The following is a 19,722-nucleotide window of genomic DNA, read 5'->3' on the forward strand; positions in this document are numbered from 1 at the left end:
ACTAGTAACAGTTGTAAACACTGGACACACCGAGTTGTAGCTAGTAACAGTTGTAAAACACTGGACACACCGAGTTGTAGCTAGTAACAGTTGTAATCACTGGACACACCGAGTTGTAGCTAGTAACAGTTGTAAACACTGGACACACCGAGTTGTAACTAGTAACAGTTGTAAACACTGGACACACCGAGTTGTAACTAGTAACAGTTGTAAACACTGGACACACCGAGTTGTAACTAGTAACAGTTGTAAACACTGGACACACCGAGTTGTAACTAGTAACAGTTGTAAACACTGGACACACCGAGTTGTAACTAGTAACAGTTGTAATCACTGGACACACCGAGTTGTAACTAGTAACAGTTGTAAACACTGGACACACCGAGTTGTAACTAGTAACAGTTGTAAACACTGGACACACCGAGTTGTAACTAGTAACAGTTGTAAACACTGGACACACCGAGTTGTAACTAGTAACAGTTGTAAACACTGGACACACCGAGTTGTAGCTAGTAACAGTTGTAAACACTGGACACACCGAGTTGTAGCTAGTAACAGTTGTAAACACTGGACACACCGAGTTGTAACTAGTAACAGTTGTAAACACTGGACACACCGAGTTGTAGCTAGTAACAGTTGTAAACACTGGACACACCGAGTTGTAGCTAGTAACAGTTGTAAACACTGGACACACCGAGTTGTAACTAGTAACAGTTGTAAACACTGGACACACCGAGTTGTAACTAGTAACAGTTGTAAACACTGGACACACCGAGTTGTAACTAGTAACAGTTGTAAACACTGGACACACCGAGTTGTAACTAGTAACAGTTGTAACAGTTGTAACTGGACACACCGAGTTGTAACTAGTAACAGTTGTAAACACTGGACACACCGAGTTGTAACTAGTAACAGTTGTAAACACTGGACACACCGAGTTGTAACTAGTAACAGTTGTAAACACTGGACACACCGAGTTGTAACTAGTAACAGTTGTAAACACTGGACACACCGAGTTGTAACTAGTAACAGTTGTTTGTAGACACACCGAGTTGTAACTAGTAACAGTTGTAAACACTGGACACCGAGTTGTAACTAGTAACAGTTGTAAACACTGGACACACCGAGTTGTAACTAGTAACAGTTGTAAACACTGGACACACCGAGTTGTAGCTAGTAACAGTTGTAAACACTGGACACACCGAGTTGTAGCTAGTAACAGTTGTAAACACTGGACACACCGAGTTGTAACTAGTAACTTTGTAAACACTGGACACACCGAGTTGTAGCTAGTAACAGTTGTAAACACTGGACACACCGAGTTGTAACTAGTAACAGTTGTAAACACTGGACACACCGAGTTGTAGCTAGTAACAGTTGTAAACACTGGACACACCGAGTTGTAACTAGTAACAGTTGTAAACACTGGACACACCGAGTTGTAACTAGTAACAGTTGTAAACACTGGACACACCGAGTTGTAACTAGTAACAGTTGTAAACACTGGACACACCGAGTTGTAACTAGTAACAGTTGTAAACACTGGACACACCGAGTTGTAGCTAGTAACAGTTGTAAACACTGGACACACCGAGTTGTAACTAGTAACAGTTGTAAACACTGGACACACCGAGTTGTAACTAGTAACAGTTGTAAACACTGGACACACCGAGTTGTAACTAGTAACAGTTGTAATCACTGGACACACCGAGTTGTAACTAGTAACAGTTGTAAACACTGGACACACCGAGTTGTAACTAGTAACAGTTGTAAACACTGGACACACCGAGTTGTAGCTAGTAACAGTTGTAAACACTGGACACACCGAGTTGTAACTAGTAACAGTTGTAAACACTGGACACACCGAGTTGTAGCTAGTAACAGTTGTAAACACTGGACACACCGAGTTGTAACTAGTAACAGTTGTAAACACTGGACACACCGAGTTGTAGCTAGTAACAGTTGTAAACACTGGACACACCGAGTTGTAACTAGTAACAGTTGTAAACACTGGACACACCGAGTTGTAACTAGTAACAGTTGTAAACACTGGACACACCGAGTTGTAACTAGTAACAGTTGTAAACACTGGACACACCGAGTTGTAACTAGTAACAGTTGTAAACACTGGACACACCGAGTTGTAACTAGTAACAGTTGTAAACACTGGACACACCGAGTTGTAACTAGTAACAGTTGTAAACACTGGACACACCGAGTTGTAACTAGTAACAGTTGTAAACACTGGACACACCGAGTTGTAACTAGTAACAGTTGTAATCACTGGACACACCGAGTTGTAACTAGTAACAGTTGTAAACACTGGACACACCGAGTTGTAACTAGTAACAGTTGTAATCACTGGACACATCGAGTTGTAGCTAGTAACAGTTGTAAACACAGGACACACCGCGTTGTAACTAGTAACAGTTGTAAACACTAGACACACCGAGTTGTAGCTAGTAATAGTTGTAAACACTGGACACAACGAGTTGTAACTAGTAACAGTTGTAAACACTGGACACACCGAGTTGTAGCTAGTAACAGTTGTAAACACTGGACACACCGAGTTGTAGCTAGTAACAGTTGTAAACACTGGACACACCGAGTTGTAGCTAGTAACAGTTGTAAACACAGGACACACCGAGTTGTAACTAGTAACAGTTGTAAACACTAGACACACCGAGTTGTAGCTAGTAACAGTTGTAAACACTGGACACACCGAGTTGTAACTAGTAACAGTTGTAAACACTGGACACACCGAGTTGTAGCTAGTAACAGTTGTAATCACTGGACACACCGAGTTGTAGCTAGTAACTTTTTAAACACAGGACACACCCAGTTGTAGCTAGTAAGAGTTGTAATCACTGGACACACCGAGTTGTAACTAGTAACAGTTGTAAACACTGGACACACCGAGTTGTAACTAGTAACAGTTGTACACACTGGACACACCGAGATGTAACTAGTAATAGTTGTAAACAGGACACACCGAGTTGTAGCTTGTAACAGTTGCAAACACTGGACACACCGAGTTGTAGCTAGTAACAGTTGTACACACTGGACACAACGAGTTGTAACTAGTAACAGTTGTAAACACTGGACACACCGAGTTGTAGCTAGTAACAGTTGTACACACTGGACACACCGAGTTGTAACTAGTAACAGTTGTACACACTGGACACACCGAGATGTAACTAGTAATAGTTGTAAACACAGGACACACCGAGTTGTAGCTAGTAACAGTTGTAAACACTGGACACACCGAGTTGTAACTAGTAACAGTTGTACACACTGGACACACCGAGATGTAACTAGTAATAGTTGTAAACACTGGACACACCGAGTTGTAGCTTGTAACAGTTGCAAACACTGGACACACCGAGTTGTAGCTAGTAACAGTTGTACACACTGGACACACCGAGTTGTAACTAGTAACAGTTGTAAACACAGGACACACCGAGTTGTAGCTAGTAACAGTTGTAAACACTGTACACATCGAGTTGTAGCTAGTAACAGTTGTAAACACTGAACACACCGAGTTGTAACTAGTAACAGTTGTAAACACTAGACACACCGAGTTGTAACTAGTAACAGTTGTACACACTGGACACACCGAGTTGTAGCTAGTAACACTTGTAAACACTGGACACACCGAGTTGTCAGTCCAGATTTGGCGAGGTCATCATACGACGATGTCGTTCAAGGTATACTCATGAATACCTGTTGAAAGAAGAGGATCCTCCATTTTCCCTTGTGATGAGAGAATGTCCTTTTTGACTGTGTTGTTTTTTCGATCACAAGGGATAACTGTTTTTACCATGATAGTCCTCATTTAATTATTGGCTTTTTATAAGACATTGGATTGATTGGTAAATGTTGACATTGTTTAATAATTACTTTTTAATATTGGTAGTGTCGACTTAACTCTCTCACTTTCACACCACTTTCCAGATACGAGTCCAGAAAACATTAGTGTCTCCATATCAATATTTCCAAATATTATGTCATCTTTCACTATTTATAGGAGACACATTTGCCAGCTGGATCCAAGACGTCAAGTCGGGTTTCCAGTCCCTCAGCAAATTGTTATGTAAGTATTATCAACATGTCTGACAGTTTTACTGAAATGACTGGATTTGATACCAAACTGCTTACACTTCATGCAAACGTACATCGTCTTTGGGATAATAGCATATTCAGTTTCATAAGGTAAATATTTTTTATATCATATGTTAAAGATAACAATCACACAGATCTTTAATCTCGTGTTTCGGTATCAAAATGTTTTTGAATTCATATTATACTTTCAAGTCCACAATACCTGTAATTATAACCCAAGTCCCATTGTTATGGAAGATTCCATTACATCAAGAGGTAGCTGATATGATTTGCTCATCTCGTAATTACGTAACGGTAACAAGGGAGTCTGCAAAGTGGGTTACAACCTATACAATATTCTGGAAGACAGCAAAGTGGGGGTACAACCTATACAACCCACTGGAAGACAGCAAACTGGGGTACAACCTATACAATCTACTGGAAGACAGCACATAGGGGTACATCCTATACGACCTCCTGTTAGACAGCAAAGTGGCGTACAACCTATACAACCCACTGGAAGACAGCAAACTGGGGTACAACCTATACAATCTACTAGAAGACAGCAAATTGGGGTACAACCTATACAATCTACTGGAAGACAGCACATAGGGGTACATCCTATACGACCTCCTGTTAGACAGCAAAGTGGCGTACAACCTATACAATCTACTGGAAGACAGCAAGGTGGTGTACAACCTATGCAATCTACTGGAAGACTGCAAAGTGGGATACAACCAACTGGAAGACTGCAAAGTGGGGTAGAACCTATACAATCTACTGGAAGACAGCAAAGTGGGGTACAACCTATACGACCTCCTGGAAGACAGCAAAGTGGTGTACAACCTATACAATCTACTGGAAGACAGCAAAGCGGGGTACAACCCATACAATCTACTGGAAGACAGCAAAGCTGGATACAACCTACTGGAAGACAACGAAGTGAGATACAACCTATACAACTACTGGAAGACAGCAAAGTGAGGTACAACCTATACAACCTACTGGAAGACAGCAAAGGTTAGCCGCCAGACATGCTATGTACACAAATACCTGTATAGTTGGGCTCCTGCTTGGTTACCAACCTACCAGCGCATGACACGGCTCTGTTCATTCAGATGCTAGGTGCAGTTACACTGACATACCACATAGGTTGGTATCAATACCGATGTTCTATACAGGTTTACAGACACGTACATCATCAAACCAATCGTCACATCGTCACTAATACGTATACCCACTGTCATCGTCACACACACGTTCATCGTCACTCTTCTCTCTCTCTCTCTCTCTCTCTCTCTCTCTCTCTCTCTCTCTCTCTCTCTCTGTCAAACACACACACACACACACTCACTCACTCACTCACTCACTCACTCACTCACTCACACGTTTTTCAATTCTCTTTACATGTATGCCATGGTATGAATACTCACCTCCCAGTGAGGTTGCTTTGCTGATCTATATACAGCCTTATCACAGCGTTATCGCCAGATGCCATAACGTTTAGAACTGTTTGGGAGTTATGGAATGTTGTCATTGGTAGCGGTGACCTTTGAGAAAAATATGCATTGCAATTTTGTTAATGATTTTGACATGCACTGCCCACTGTAGTAAGACATGTTTGTCAGTAACTAGCAGTCACTCAGTCTGGACACGACAGTTTAGGTCAGTTATAAACCTGTCAGCCCTTTCATCACTTCCATCGTAGTTTAGCATTACATATATCTGCTACAACACAATACGATAACACGGTCGCGAGCAGGCTGGAATCGTTTAATTGGAAAATGGATGCTATGATAATGAGACAGGACATATTCCAGTGACCTCTCCGAAATGTCAGTTGGTCGAGGTCAGTCCTGCGCCCTTAGAAACACCAGTGTTATAGCGGGGGCGACCGTGACGAGATAACACACCACCCAGTTACCACGTGCACCAGTTGTTGACACAAGTGGCATGGCGGTGAGGGTCATATCAACACCCGTCAGTACATGTGGGGTATACAGGTCAGTTCAGTATTATTCAAATCAAGCGTATTTTTACGCGGCCAGTCATCTGCAGGGTCATACCCTGGACATCACCTTATGCTGCCCTTTTAGCCGCGACCAATGATCGAAACAAGATCTATATTGTAAGTACTGCTACAGCGTCGTCAGATGATGACCTATACAAGAAATGAATATGTCGTGTTGCCTGTTGGTACACGGTAGTCACGTGTTGCTGGAGTCACGTTCTATTTTTGTAAAGAAGAAATCATTCTTAACTGCAGGTAACTGAATAAGCGTTTTTGTCTAACTGTGATAATCTTCAATCTGTGTGGATCCGCTACACACGACATGATATTTCCCCCAGTATTGGAAACTGATAGTCGGCAAATGTGTAACTGTGTACATCCCGTCAAAATAGGCTTACAATTGAAGGCTCTCTATGGGACTAGCACACTTTCCCTGGTAATGTGTGTTTAAACCTCTTTACCTTGACACATGGAGACAGGAAAACGAAGTTTCTACGTCAGGAGCTAACGGACAACAGGAGCCGCGCATTCGGATTTGTTCAGGAAGGTCCTGCCGGAGCGATAACGTGTTGAAACAGCCAGCCTGCATAGGCAAGAACAGTGTTGTTACTAGAGCGTTTGGTGCAATAACACACCACAACACACACGCACGCACGCACACACACACACACTGACTCTTACACACACATACCGTAACAAAGCCGAAACTAGATATCTTAAAAAAACAATTAAAGTCTCTACCAACCACATCTCCCATATATTTTACGTTTAACGGGCAATTTCACGTATGTTCCATGGGGACGTTAATCTTAATGCCCTGACTCAGGTTGTTGTTTTGACCTGTGTCTATCTGTTGTAATTAGGGTATATGATATCTGCAAGGAAAGGCGACTTAACGTCAGTCAAACTTCATTTTACAAGCCTTGACTTGTAAGGATTTCATCGAGGAATGGTAAAAGTGTTTTTGGACTTTCTTGTATAGTGGCCATGTATAACGCTTGTCCGTATAACCGTGCATACACTCCCTGTAATCAATACAACTGTCATTCATATCGGTTGGGCTCCTGTATGCAAACAATACAGTGGATGGTGATACTGACATCATTTGTTAAGGTGTAATACATTTGTGACATATCATAGCAATACATATACCTTTGTCTATGATACGGATGGGCAAGTCTGTTGGAAGTACAATTGTTACGTCAGTTTTGGGGTTTACCCAGGAACAGCGGTGCAAGATAAAATGACCAGTTTAATCAAAGGCCAGAAATAAATTTATGTATGCATGTGTGTGTGTGTACGTGCATGTGTGCATGAGGCGATTAGCAATGAAAGTTAAAGCCAAAGTGTCACCCTTTAAGAAGTTATTTCACACGGTTGGTGGTGCAACTGCTCCAGTTACCTGATGTGTAGAAGACTCCGCAGATAGATAAAACAGATGAATGCTAGCTCCATCAAACACCTGTGACATCTTTTGTCATAACCATTTGCATCTGTCTTTAACATGCCCCTGGTACTGACACTGTTGTTGTGCCAATCTGGCCAGCATGACCGATAAAATCTTGGAACCTTGTGGAGTACTGTGCAGTCATGGGACGAGCCAGAAACCATGGTAACTGGACCTTTAACCAGTGTCAAGCCAATAATTACTGTGTCGTTCCAAAGTATAGTCCAACTATACTTTGTTTTGCAACAAAGTCCCCATCTTCAAACACTGCCTCAAACTCTGGTAATACCGTCCTCATTAGTAGCAGTGAGACTGGCAAGCAGCGGGAGTAGTTCGTATGGTTTGTCACAATCAAGATCTCCAGTCAGACTTCAAATTTAAATTTTATGTTGAAAATGTTTCACTATTCACTTAGCGCAGTATAGATGTAAGTGTTTGGTAAAAGAAAATAACAGGATTTCAGCGAAAACTAGATGACTGTTTTACCACTCGTATTAGGAGTTAAAAATGACCATCATGTCGTCAGTGCGTGGTGGAGTTGGTCATGACATTTCTCTCTGAATAATTAAATATATCGGACTAAAAACTTTTTCGCAGAACCAGGTTGTTTTTGCAAAATCAGCAACGTTTGCAAGTTACTGTGTTTAAGTGAACAGTGAGAAAATATTTGGGTATGGTTTAACATTTCACAAATATTTTATCTCGTATATATATTATACATACATACATACATACATACATACATACATACATACATACATACATACATACATACATACATACATACATACATACATACATACATACATACATTATTAGACACGACATTGGTCATTACCAGTTGTATTCCTCACTTTGTATTTCAGGTGCGAGGAACACATGGTAGGGAAGGAGAGTAGAGACTGACGACCAAATCAATCACAAGTTTTGCTGAGGATCCTGCACCATTACACTGCATGTGGCTTAAAGTGTTCCATAAAACACGTGGCCGTACGTTCAGCGACAACCTGAAACACCGACCCGTTGGGCGTTGTGTACTGTATTCCCAGCGGTGTACAGCAGATCGAGAGTCTATCGTTTACAGGTGAATAGGTTATTTAAAGAAACTATGCGACGAAAATACTATTTTCTTGGTGCCTTAATAATTATCATGACTATCATTGCATTAAGGACACATAAAAGCACTCTCGGTGTGGTGTGGGACCCTCATATTCTAATTAGTCGACCTCGGAGAGGGGGAGGACCGTTTGTAAGACTTTTTCTTGAAGCACAAGACGAGGTGCTGTGCCCCAGTATCCATTCTTCTGTGGACCCCGTGGTTCCAGGATGTCAACTGGGCGGCGAACTTCTCAACAGTATTCGACATGTGTGATTATAAATGCCACCTGACCAAGGACAAGACACGTCTGGTGGGAAGTCAGGCGGTATTGTTTCATGCTCAAGACTTGGGTAGCCTGCCCCGGCAACGCCAGTCAAACCAAGTGTGGATATTTCATACTAGAGAACCTCCACCGAATGCAGCATTCAACTTTTACAGATATGCCAATGTTTTCAACTGGACAAGTACATATCGAAGTGACAGTGAAGTGTACTCCCCGTACGGTGGAACATTTAGAAGGAAACGTCCAAATCGTGGTGTACCAAACTTCGCCAGCACAAAGACTCACGGAGTGGCGTGGGTAGCCAGTAATTGCAGGGACCAGGCGCAACGGGGAAACCTTGTCAAGGAACTGAGGAAGTTCATTCATGTCGACACCTTTGGATACTGTGGTGAAATGGATCTTCCAGCAGACAAAACGGATGAAGTATTGAAACACTATAAGTTTTATCTGGCCTTCGAGAACAGCTACTGTCGAGACTATATTTCGGAAAAGTTCTGGTCGTCTCTGCGGCGCCACCAGATACCTATAGTAGCTGGAGGAGGAGATTACGCCCGCGTTGCTCCGCCTCACCTCCTATATAAATGTTCTTGAGTATCAAAGTACGGAGGAATTGGCAGGCTACATCAAATATCTAGATCAAAACGACGAAGCGTACAATGAATATCTAGAATGGACAAGAGAATACTTTGTGAGAAACACTAAATCTTGATTCAGTGCTGTGTGATATTTGTACTTCTATCCACGTTGATTTGAGGACTTCCCAAGTATACACAGACTTACAAAGGTTATATAGAAGATGATATCTGCGGAAGATGACATGTACCTTGGATTTCATTTGGCGTAAACAAAATAATCAGTGACCGCGGACAACTGATTTGTCTGACACTTCTATTGTTCACAAACCATCATTAGTAGTAGTTTATGAATGTGTTATAGGACTAATTCAGGACAGCCATCGTCCAAATATTTAAAACTAAAAACTATGTACTCAAGACATGCGAGACTTTATTGTAATTATTTATATGATGCTAATCTGTATTCTCTGCAATTTAATTATTGTCATTTTTTTGGTACTGAGCCTCACCTTCTGATTTCAAAGATCTTTTAATGAAATGTTTATTGAATCTGTCCACTGCAGTAAATACCTGGATGTGAAATGTACATTACAACACGTCAGACTTGCATAGTTATATCTGGTGCACGAGATTTCCAATGACATCAAGAATTGTTCCTTAGTGATTATTTACCGATCTGAACTGTTGGTTTTATATTCAGCTTCACTCCTATCAGTTTGGACTCAATTCATTTATCATCCAAAACTGTGTTCACAGGAATATCGCTTGTGTGAGATCAAACGATATCTCTAGGAGATATCGTTTTGACAGTAGATTTTAATACAATGCCCTGACAATGCTATGACGTCATGTACTTGATGACATCACAATGCTATGACATCTGCACTGCAAGTCTAATGGCAATTACCATGTTCAGAGATGTACATTTTTCATTGAAAATTAATGAAGAGTGATTTTGGATGATAAATAGAATCTCACCCTCGTGTCTTCTGATATCAAATATATCAACACTCGTTGATAAAAGTAAAAATATCCTCGGCAAGCCTCGGATATTTGTAACTATCAACTCGTGTTGATATAATTGATATCAGAAGATACAAATTGAATTCTCTATATGACATTATAACCTTTGTTGGTCGGCCCCTTAGCTAAGTGTCTGCCATCACATCAACTGGTCAAGAAAGTGCTATTGTTTTTTCTGTCTGTCCATTGATGAGTCGTCGCCTGTCCATTGTTGTCAAAAACTGTATATATACTTTATTTGGTATGCTCACATCTAGACGGTGAAGGAAAGAATACGGAGTCCGGGATTCCGACTGTCTGTGTTGGGACGACCACGAGGCAGGATAATGCCGCTCGTGGGAATCGCTCCCTGAGGTTGAGCAGGACCTCTCTCCACACCTCTTTTTATGTTTTGTGTATTTGTTTGTCATGTAACTAAAGAAGTTTGAGGCTAAACGTATTCCCTTCGTCTTGTCAACGTATTGTACGTATATTTCATCTTAAACATGAGCTAATTCCCCAGTTGTGCATATACCACGCGTTGACAATTGTATTAACACATGACGTGCCATGTCAAAAACGATGCTTTCCACCTGTGAAACGTTACGTTATATTTTACTGTCTAGGAGAGTGGGTTGAACAAAACACAGAACGCATTAGAAGGGACGTTTTTATGTGGGATTCCTTTCAGAGGGTGTGCATATTTTGGTCAATATTGTTAATATTAAACATTATATAATTAAACGTAGCTTCCATAATCCTGCCATACACGTTCAATGACGCTGACGGTGTATTTATGGATGACGAAAGAAAGGTCATATCGTATCAATCCTCGTTGGTTTGCAGTGTTATCCCAATATACTGAACGTAGATAAAATATTTCTATGAAAAAGATACATAGGCGGATCCAGATGCGAGGTGGAGGTGCCCATACCTGAGAGTACCACTTGGTTCGTAGGGAGAAACAAAGATGGCATAAATCTAGCGCATAAAAATCAAGGCCGGGGCAGAAATTTCTAGGACCGGGACTTCCAATATGGTGCTGCCTAACATACGCTTTGTGTCTTGTATATAGAGAAAAAAAGTTGTTGTCTTTTTCTTCTTTTTGTGATTCTCTGCCAAACCAGGATATGTTTTCAATTTCGTTTTGGAAGCAATAATCAGTTCTAGTCATACAAAGATGTCATTGCAGAATTGGTATGTCAGGCAAATGGACCTTAAATGAATAGCCCACTACTATGGACAGGGATGTGGTTGGCCACTGTCTTGTAAGCAGACCTTGAAACATCGAGAGTTGAAATCTGTAGCACTCCTATGGAGTCGGAGCTGATTGGGTCATGCACAATATGTGTTGTGAATATGCACATGTAATTTATGGCATTTAATGGCTTTACACTAATCACATCTGAATGTTATATTTGCCTTCTATAAAAAGGCAAATAACAACGAAAAAATGTAATAATCTAATTGAATCTAACTCTGTTTCACTAAACTGAAGGCGTTCAAGGGCAGGTTATTATACACTGTTTCGCAAGCCCCAGCCCAACCTTACCACCTCTGAGGGACTGCATGTTTCGATGTGTCCCTCAGCATCATATCTTTAGTTCTTACAGTAAACCAAATGTAATACAATGATCGGAGGCTTGGTGACTTGCTTGATTGCATCCTATACAAATTATGTGGATTGCTGCTCATGATATCGATCACTGGATTGTTTGGTTCAGCCTCTATTATCTGCAGGCTAACAAACTTAAGCTAAATACTTCAGTGTGCAGAGTACATTGTCAACATGTATGTATTAGACAGGGAATACACACTAAAGAATGAAGGACAACATTCTAACTGACCGGAATGTTTAATTTACATGATAAAACAATAAACAACAAATACAAGAATGCTTAGAAATGCATCAGAGTAATGAGCAGAGTTTTTCAGGTCAGTGAACTTCCTACAAGCATTATTACCGACACATCCCAGGATATTTCTGCTTGAGGCTATATGTGTCATTATATACATAAATACAATAACTTGTGAACTTTTTGGTATGGCGGCCATATAACTCACGGAGGAGGATATTTCTGCTTGAGGCTATATGTGTCATTATATACATAAATACAATAACTTGTGAACTTTTGGTATGCTGGCGGCCATATAACTTCTGGTGGCAGTTGTAACATAATGCAACCTTTGATGCAGTAATAATAACAATAATACATGTGTGGCAGATGTTTCTGTAGTTAGGCTCCAGGGCTGCAGCTAACGGCGACACAGGGCAGTTGTGATGAGAATGATTTTATAATAATGATGGATGAAGCTGTTGCTGAGGGGTCAAAAGGAAGGAAAAGATGAGCTTCCATCTCAGCAACAGCAACTTGAGTCCATATTAAATCAAGTAAATAATTTTAACAATAAATATTGAACAGTTTTAAATATCACAGTAAATATAACATGTTATCAATTTAAATATCAGGATAAAAGAGATATTGCACTTTGGAAAAATGCATGGGGAGCACATGGTTTTGTCATGTTTATTAATTTATACTAATTGTGAAACTGATTTATTAAACTAAATTGATATATTACCAGTGAAAGATTATTTTAATGTTGTACTATTATTATTATTTCAATGACATTTTGCACCTTTTATAGGAATTTATGCGTGAGTGAGTGAGTTTCAGCAACAGCAAGTGGAGTGGGGTGGAAAACAGGTGGCCAAAGTAAGGTCAGAGGACACAATAGCCAATTAGGAAGCAGGTAACACATCAAAGGAAGTCTTTGATATGACCTATAAATAGAACAGGGAAATCCCAAAGGATGGGTTATCTGGCTAATAATAGAGCGGAAATGAAGTGAAATCCTTGTTGACAAGGCTCCAGGAAACAGAAGGAAAAGGTGAAGATGTATAGAGAAGGCGTTCAGCGGCCAACAAAGACAATATAGAACAAATGAACATTTAACATATAATGATGTTTATGAGACATGTGAATAGCCGGGAAATGAATGATGGAATAAAAAATAAACACATTTGGAGCAATATAAATAAACCCTGCTGCACATGTAATAATAGTAATGTCCATTTATATAGCACCATAACTCCACCGTAGGTATGCTCATAAGCGCTAACAATGAATAGCACAGCACATTATTACCCCGGATAACCCAAGCTGCCTGTTAGAAGTTAGGTTAGTAGTAACTGGGTACCCGTTTTTCTGCTGGGTGAACAGCGTGCCAAGAATGACATGATGTATTCTGTCAGTGTGGCATTTCACAATGTTCACAAGCCTGGACTACACTTGGCTGTACACAAGCAATGGGCCCATACATTTCACTTGGACACTAGTCACTATAGTTGCCATGGAGCTATGGAGGGAGTTGAAGCCTTAATATAATATAGGTTTTATACATAACAGGATCTACTTGAATCCCATTTCATCACATTTAAGAATTTTCAGCTAAATAGAGTAAATATAGGTCAAATTATGCGACAGCATTGAATCACATCATAAACAGCTTCACAAGAAAATGATATGCAGAGTTCTGTGCGAGGATTTGTAACTGCATGAACAAGTGTCAAGATTATGTACCTCATTCCAAAGTAACACCTCTTTCTGTACCAGTAGATTGAAGTATTGACTTCTGGTAGAAAAGGCATCAGGGAATTCTGTGATTAACATATGATTATGTTTAATATTACATTGATGTAGGAGCTGACATGCCTTGATTAACAAACACTTCCTCTCTCATATCCATGAAACTCCTTATAGAGCTGTATGATGATAATGTAGGAGTTGATGCTCTTTTAGACAACAAGTTGCAATAGAATGAACTTTAAGTTCATGCAAACTAATCATATTTCAGGTCCCAACCCACCCCCTTCCTGTGCTAGTCTTCCAAACTACATGTACATTTCAGAATAGATGCTTGACATTATTCTGTTTGAAGTCATGGTGCTGGCATGGTTAGGAGTGAGTGATAGCCGTATCACCCCCTCAGGTTAGAGCCCAATGGTGCTGGCATGGTTAGGGTGAGTGATAAGCGTATCACCCCCTCAGGTTAAAAGCCTAATGGTGCTTGCATGGTTGAGGTGAGTGATAGCCACGTATCACCCCATCAAGGTTAAAGCCCAATGGTGCTGGCATGGTTAGGGTGAGTGATAGCCGTATCACCCCCCTCAGGTTAAAGCCCAATGGTGCTGGCATGGTTAGGGTGAGTGATAGCCGTATCACCCCTCAGGTTAAAGCCCAATGGTGCTGGCATGGTTAGGGTGAGTGATAGCCCGTATCACCCCACAGGTTAAAAAGCCCAATGGTGCTGGCATGGTTAGGGTGAGTGATAGCCATATCACCCCCTCAGGTTAAAAGCCCAATGGTGCTTGCATGGTTAGGGTGAGTGATAGCCATTATCACCCTCTCGAGTTCAAGCCCAATAATTGCTGGCATGGTTAGAGATTGAGTGATAGCCATATCACCCCCCTCAGGTTAAAACCCAATGGTGCTTGCATGGTTAGGGTAATTGATAGCCCCGTATCACCCCCTCAGGTTAAAAGCCCAATGGTGCTGCATGGTTAGGGTGAGTGATAGCCGTATCTCCCCCTCAGGTTAAAGCCCAATGGTGCTGGCATGGTTAGGGTGAGTGATAGCCATATCACCCCCTCAGGTTAAAGACCCAATGGTGCTGGCATGGTTAGGGTGAGTGGTAGCCGTATCACCCCATCAGGTTAAACCCAATGGTAGGAATATTATACTTGTTGCCTGCTTCAAAGCAGGGTCAGTCTCAGTCAATTATTTACAGACCACCGCCATATAGCTGGAATATTGCTGAGTGCGGTGTAAAACAAAACTCACTCACTCTCACTCACAGCAGGCCTAGGGGCTGGCCAGATCTTCAAGATGCTATGGCATAGCATAGATTTCTCTTGTCTCTTCATGCGTCCAGCAGAGAGGTTGGCCGGTCTGCTCAGAATCCAGCAGAGAGGTGAGGTGAGGTGAAGTGAAATGGTATTTATGTTGCCTTAAGAAAACTTTGCTCATATGACTGATGTGCATGCGTGTGTATGTGTGGCTCCTTGTACTAGCCCAGACTTAAGCTGGTTTTATAGTGCTATGCCACTGAGATACCATGCGCGGTGAAGCATCAATACCCCACTCCAGACACATTATACTGACTCAGCCGACCAGTCCTTGTTGTACCCCATTAATGCCGAGCTCAGGCAGGGACCAACAAGTGCCATATTTAGCGTCTTTTTTGGTATGGCGGCGGGGATCCAACCCATGACTTTCCTCTCTCCAGGCGGACACTCTAACCGCACTATACCACGGAGGCAGTTCCAGCCCGATAGAGTGGTCAGCTGTCTGCTCAGGGTCCAGCAGAGAGGGTTAGTTGTCTGCTCACAGGGAGAGCTGATTTACTTGCAAAGATGCACCTTACTAACACCATGGGAGTTATCTCCTTTAAACATGACACAACCTGTCCGTGCACAACTTTTTTCTCATTTCAGTGAGGCATATACAAAAATATATGAATGTGTGGCACAATGGAGATGGATCTGTTAGCATAACCTATACAATGGCTATACAACATGGTATAGCGTAACAAATACAATAAGTAGATGCTTGAGTACACATATAAGAGAAGGCATAGTCAGACTAAGGCTATAATTTCAATTCCTCAGGTCATTTCTTCTGGAACTTTGCCGTTGTTGTTATTTGTCCGCACACAACTTGGCCAGATCTGTCAATATAAGATGTGTCATACATATCCACATGAATAAACAAGGTCAACAGGTAACTGAGATCCAGACACACAGAACTCTCTACAAAGGATGAATTAGGCAATATCGGTTGTGATCTGATCACATCTGAATCATGATATGAAGTGAAACTGAAATATTTTGTAGTAACTTACACTGCCTTAACAGTTCGGACAAGATCCTCTGCTTTATATGACATCCATTGATGCTGTCCTTGCCTGCGGTCTGTTTCTTCATCCATGTTTTTGCCTTCTTCACAATCATATCACTACACGCCCAATAACATGTGAAGGTATTTGGCCAGTCACAGTGATCCCACCCCATCACTACACGCCCAATAACATGTGAAGGTATTTGGCCAGTCACAGTGATCCCACCCCATCACTACACGCCCAATAACATGTGAAGGTGTTTGGCCAGTCACAGTGATCCCACCCCATCACTACACGCCCAATAACATGTGAAGGTATTTGGCCAGTCACAGTGATCCCACCCCATCACTACATGCCCAATAACATGTGAAGGTATTTGGCCAGTCACAGTGATCCCACCCCATCACTACACGCCCAATAACATGTGAAGGTATTTGGCCAGTCACAGTGATCCCACACCATCACTACACGCCCAATAACATGTGAAGGTATTTGGCCAGTCACAGTGATCCCACCCCCAATAACATGTGAAGGTATTTTGGCACAGCCCACCCAATAACATGTGAAGGTGATTGGCCAGTCACAGTGATCCCACCCCATCACTACATGCCCAATAACATGTGAAGGTATTTGGCCAGTCACAGTGATCCCACCCCATAACAACACGCCCAATAACATGTGAAGGTATTTGGCCAGTCACAGTGATCCCACCCCATCACTACACGCCCAATAACATGTGAAGGTATTTGGCCAGTCACAGTGATCCCACCCCATCACTACATGCCCAATAACATGTGAAGGTATTTGGCCAGTCACAGTGATCCCACCCCATCACTGCACGCCCAATAACATGTGAAGGTATTTGGCCAGTCACAGTGATCCCACCCCATCACTACATGCCCAATAACATGTGAAGGTATTTGGCCAGTCACAGTGATCCACACCATCACACATGCCCAATAACATGTGAAGGTATTTGGCCAGTCACAGTGATCCCACCCCATCACTACACGCCCAATAACATGTGAAGGTATTTGGCCAGTCACAGTGATCCCACCCCATCACTACATGCCCAATAACATGTGAAGGTATTTGGCCAGTCACAGTGATCCCACCCCATCACTACATGCCCAATAACATGTGAAGGTATTTGGCCAGTCACAGTGATCCCACCGGGAATATATGGTGCGGTTATTTTAGAATATTCCATCTGGACAACTCATATGATTGTTAGATACTATAAAATGTCTTAATATAGAGGCACCTTGTATGCAGATCTGTGTCTCACAATTCATGTCAAGGTCAAAGCTTTGGTGAGTAAGTGAGGTGAGGTGAAATTGGGTTTAGCGTTAGTTAGCGAGAATATTTAAGCTCATATGGCTGGCGTGCATGCTAGATGATAATGTGTATGTTGGTGAGGTAGGAAAGAAGTATTACAATACATAAGGTCAAGGTTTCCAGTTCTCAGCAATAACCTTCACCTCGGTACAGACCTTATTCATCAGAGTTTCTATGCATACCATGATTATATAAGTCACTATTATTATGTGCTAACATGTATTCAATGCACCCCAGTTTTGATATTTATCAAAAGAAACTATAACTTAGAGATGTTTGTGCTATTACTTATGTTCCCTTGTAGTTGTGGACCCATAGCGGCTCATCATCATCAGAGCTCAGACTCAAGAATACATGCCCTCTTCCATGACACATTTCCTTTCCAGCTTTCTTCTGGTATCCTAAACTTCTCTCCTGACTTCTGCTTCTTTTCCTCACATACCTGCCCTTTTACACCCCTTTCTTGCTACAATTTCACATTCAGGAGAACTTGCACTCACGACCTCCTCGAGAACTAGCACCACGACCTCCACGAGGAATACCACCACGACCTCCACGAGAGAACCTGCGGACCTAGCCATACCAGGATCTTTCAAAGGAAACAAGGATATCTGCAAAAGATCCACAAACAGAGTGTTATGTTATAGTCATTGTGGAATCTTGAGACAATGAAATGATTCTGGATCTGTATTTGGTCACCATGTGATTAGAGGAGTCAATGTGAATCTCTATGTATATTCCATCCATGGAAACAGTCTGAGTAAAATGTTTTTTGTGATCTGCCCAAAGCAATATGATGACATCAATTCTATGTTGTCAGGATTTAACTTTGTCCCTTTATCTCATGTCGAATTAATCATTAACTAATTTAAAGAGAAAACAGACTGAAGATAAAATGCTTGTCTTACTACTCAAATATTTATGATCTTTACTACCCGTTGAAAATATGTAGCAATAGTTAATATAATGCAATGATAAATTAAGCTGTCCTCCCTCTATCCTGTTTCCCCCAAAAAGTCATAGATATTGTGAGTAGATCCTGGTGGTAGAAAGCGCCGAGACTGAGCTGCACTTGCAGCATGAGTGAATGCTCTGACCAAAGCGCCATACAGTAGCAGAGGGAAGTGTAACACCCGACCCAAGCGGCGAGTGGAAACAACCACCACCAGTGTGCAAACTAGGGGTCCTGTGAAATCATCACCAATGTAGAAAGTCAAGACTGTGCTGTGAAGAGGGTAGTTAACACTACCACTCTGGAGGAGAAATATCTTGTCTGGTGAGGGGGACTACAGATAGTTTGAAGATGAAAGGCAATGACGTGAATTTTCCACTTCAAATAAAGAATCTGAGGGGCCACATCTAAAGAAACATCTTCATCGGAGTTGCTTGCGTTTAGAAGATGAAGGACCCTCCAGCAGGCCTCTGACTGATCTCTGTCCGCCATCGTCTAGATCGCGACCCGTCGATGCTCAGAAAATTCATCTCATCATCCAAGGTGTGAACAAGCCAGGAACATGTCACGACCAGTCACAATACCCTACACAATATATGGACCACACACACAAAGCGTATGGATCAGCTTAGCGGAAAAATTGCCAATTACACTTATCCTGCAAATGTTTGTGTTTCTTAGAAGAACTTCGATTTGATTTGACCATACTCACAATCAAGTAATGCCATACCTGAAGGGAACAACCTGCGTCCACTTTCGGTGTAGTGACAAGAAAGGGAATGACAGGCACAGAGGGTCGCGTGATCATCTGAGTAACCCGGCACACTTATTGAGATGATTGACTTCTGTTGGAGTGGGGGCCTTAAAGGTCGGATGGTCAGAGTGAGATAGGATAAGAAATTATAAATATATACATTTTAAGGTTAAATTTTTCCAATATCAAGCATCAACCTAATAATTTACATGTCAGGACCAACTTCCACCAATTGAGTATATTAGCATCCAAGCCTGAA

At 41.6% G+C, this 19,722-nt stretch overlaps 2 protein-coding genes across 3 annotated transcripts in view; one reads left to right on the top strand and one right to left on the bottom strand.

Annotated features, from left to right (window-relative positions):
* LOC124255728 (monocarboxylate transporter 12-like) overlaps window positions 1-6,644 on the bottom strand; it is a 61,449-nt gene extending 54,805 nt beyond the window's left edge. Inside the window, exons 1-2 of one of the 2 annotated variants that reach the window (XM_046689633.1) lie at window positions 6,574-6,644; window positions 5,535-5,651 (exon numbers count right to left, since the gene is read on the bottom strand). The gene's annotated coding sequence lies outside the window, so the exon portion shown is untranslated. Of the gene's footprint in view, window positions 1-5,534; window positions 5,678-6,573 lie in introns of those variants that run through there. The other variant, XM_046689634.1, reaches the window with a different exon arrangement.
* LOC124255729 (alpha-(1,3)-fucosyltransferase C-like) lies at window positions 6,063-10,194 on the top strand. The gene is given in 3 exon segments (XM_046689636.1): window positions 6,063-6,229; window positions 8,426-9,511; window positions 9,513-10,194. Coding segments are annotated over 2 exon segments (726 nt in total). The 5' UTR covers window positions 6,063-6,229; window positions 8,426-8,923; the 3' UTR covers window positions 9,651-10,194.
* The last annotated feature ends 9,528 nt before the right edge of the window (window positions 10,195-19,722 follow it).

This window comes from Haliotis rubra, unplaced genomic scaffold (assembly GCF_003918875.1).
Source record: "Haliotis rubra isolate DU_JTF1 unplaced genomic scaffold, ASM391887v1 Scf607, whole genome shotgun sequence".
In the NCBI taxonomy this organism is placed as follows: Eukaryota; Metazoa; Mollusca; class Gastropoda; order Lepetellida; family Haliotidae; genus Haliotis; species Haliotis rubra.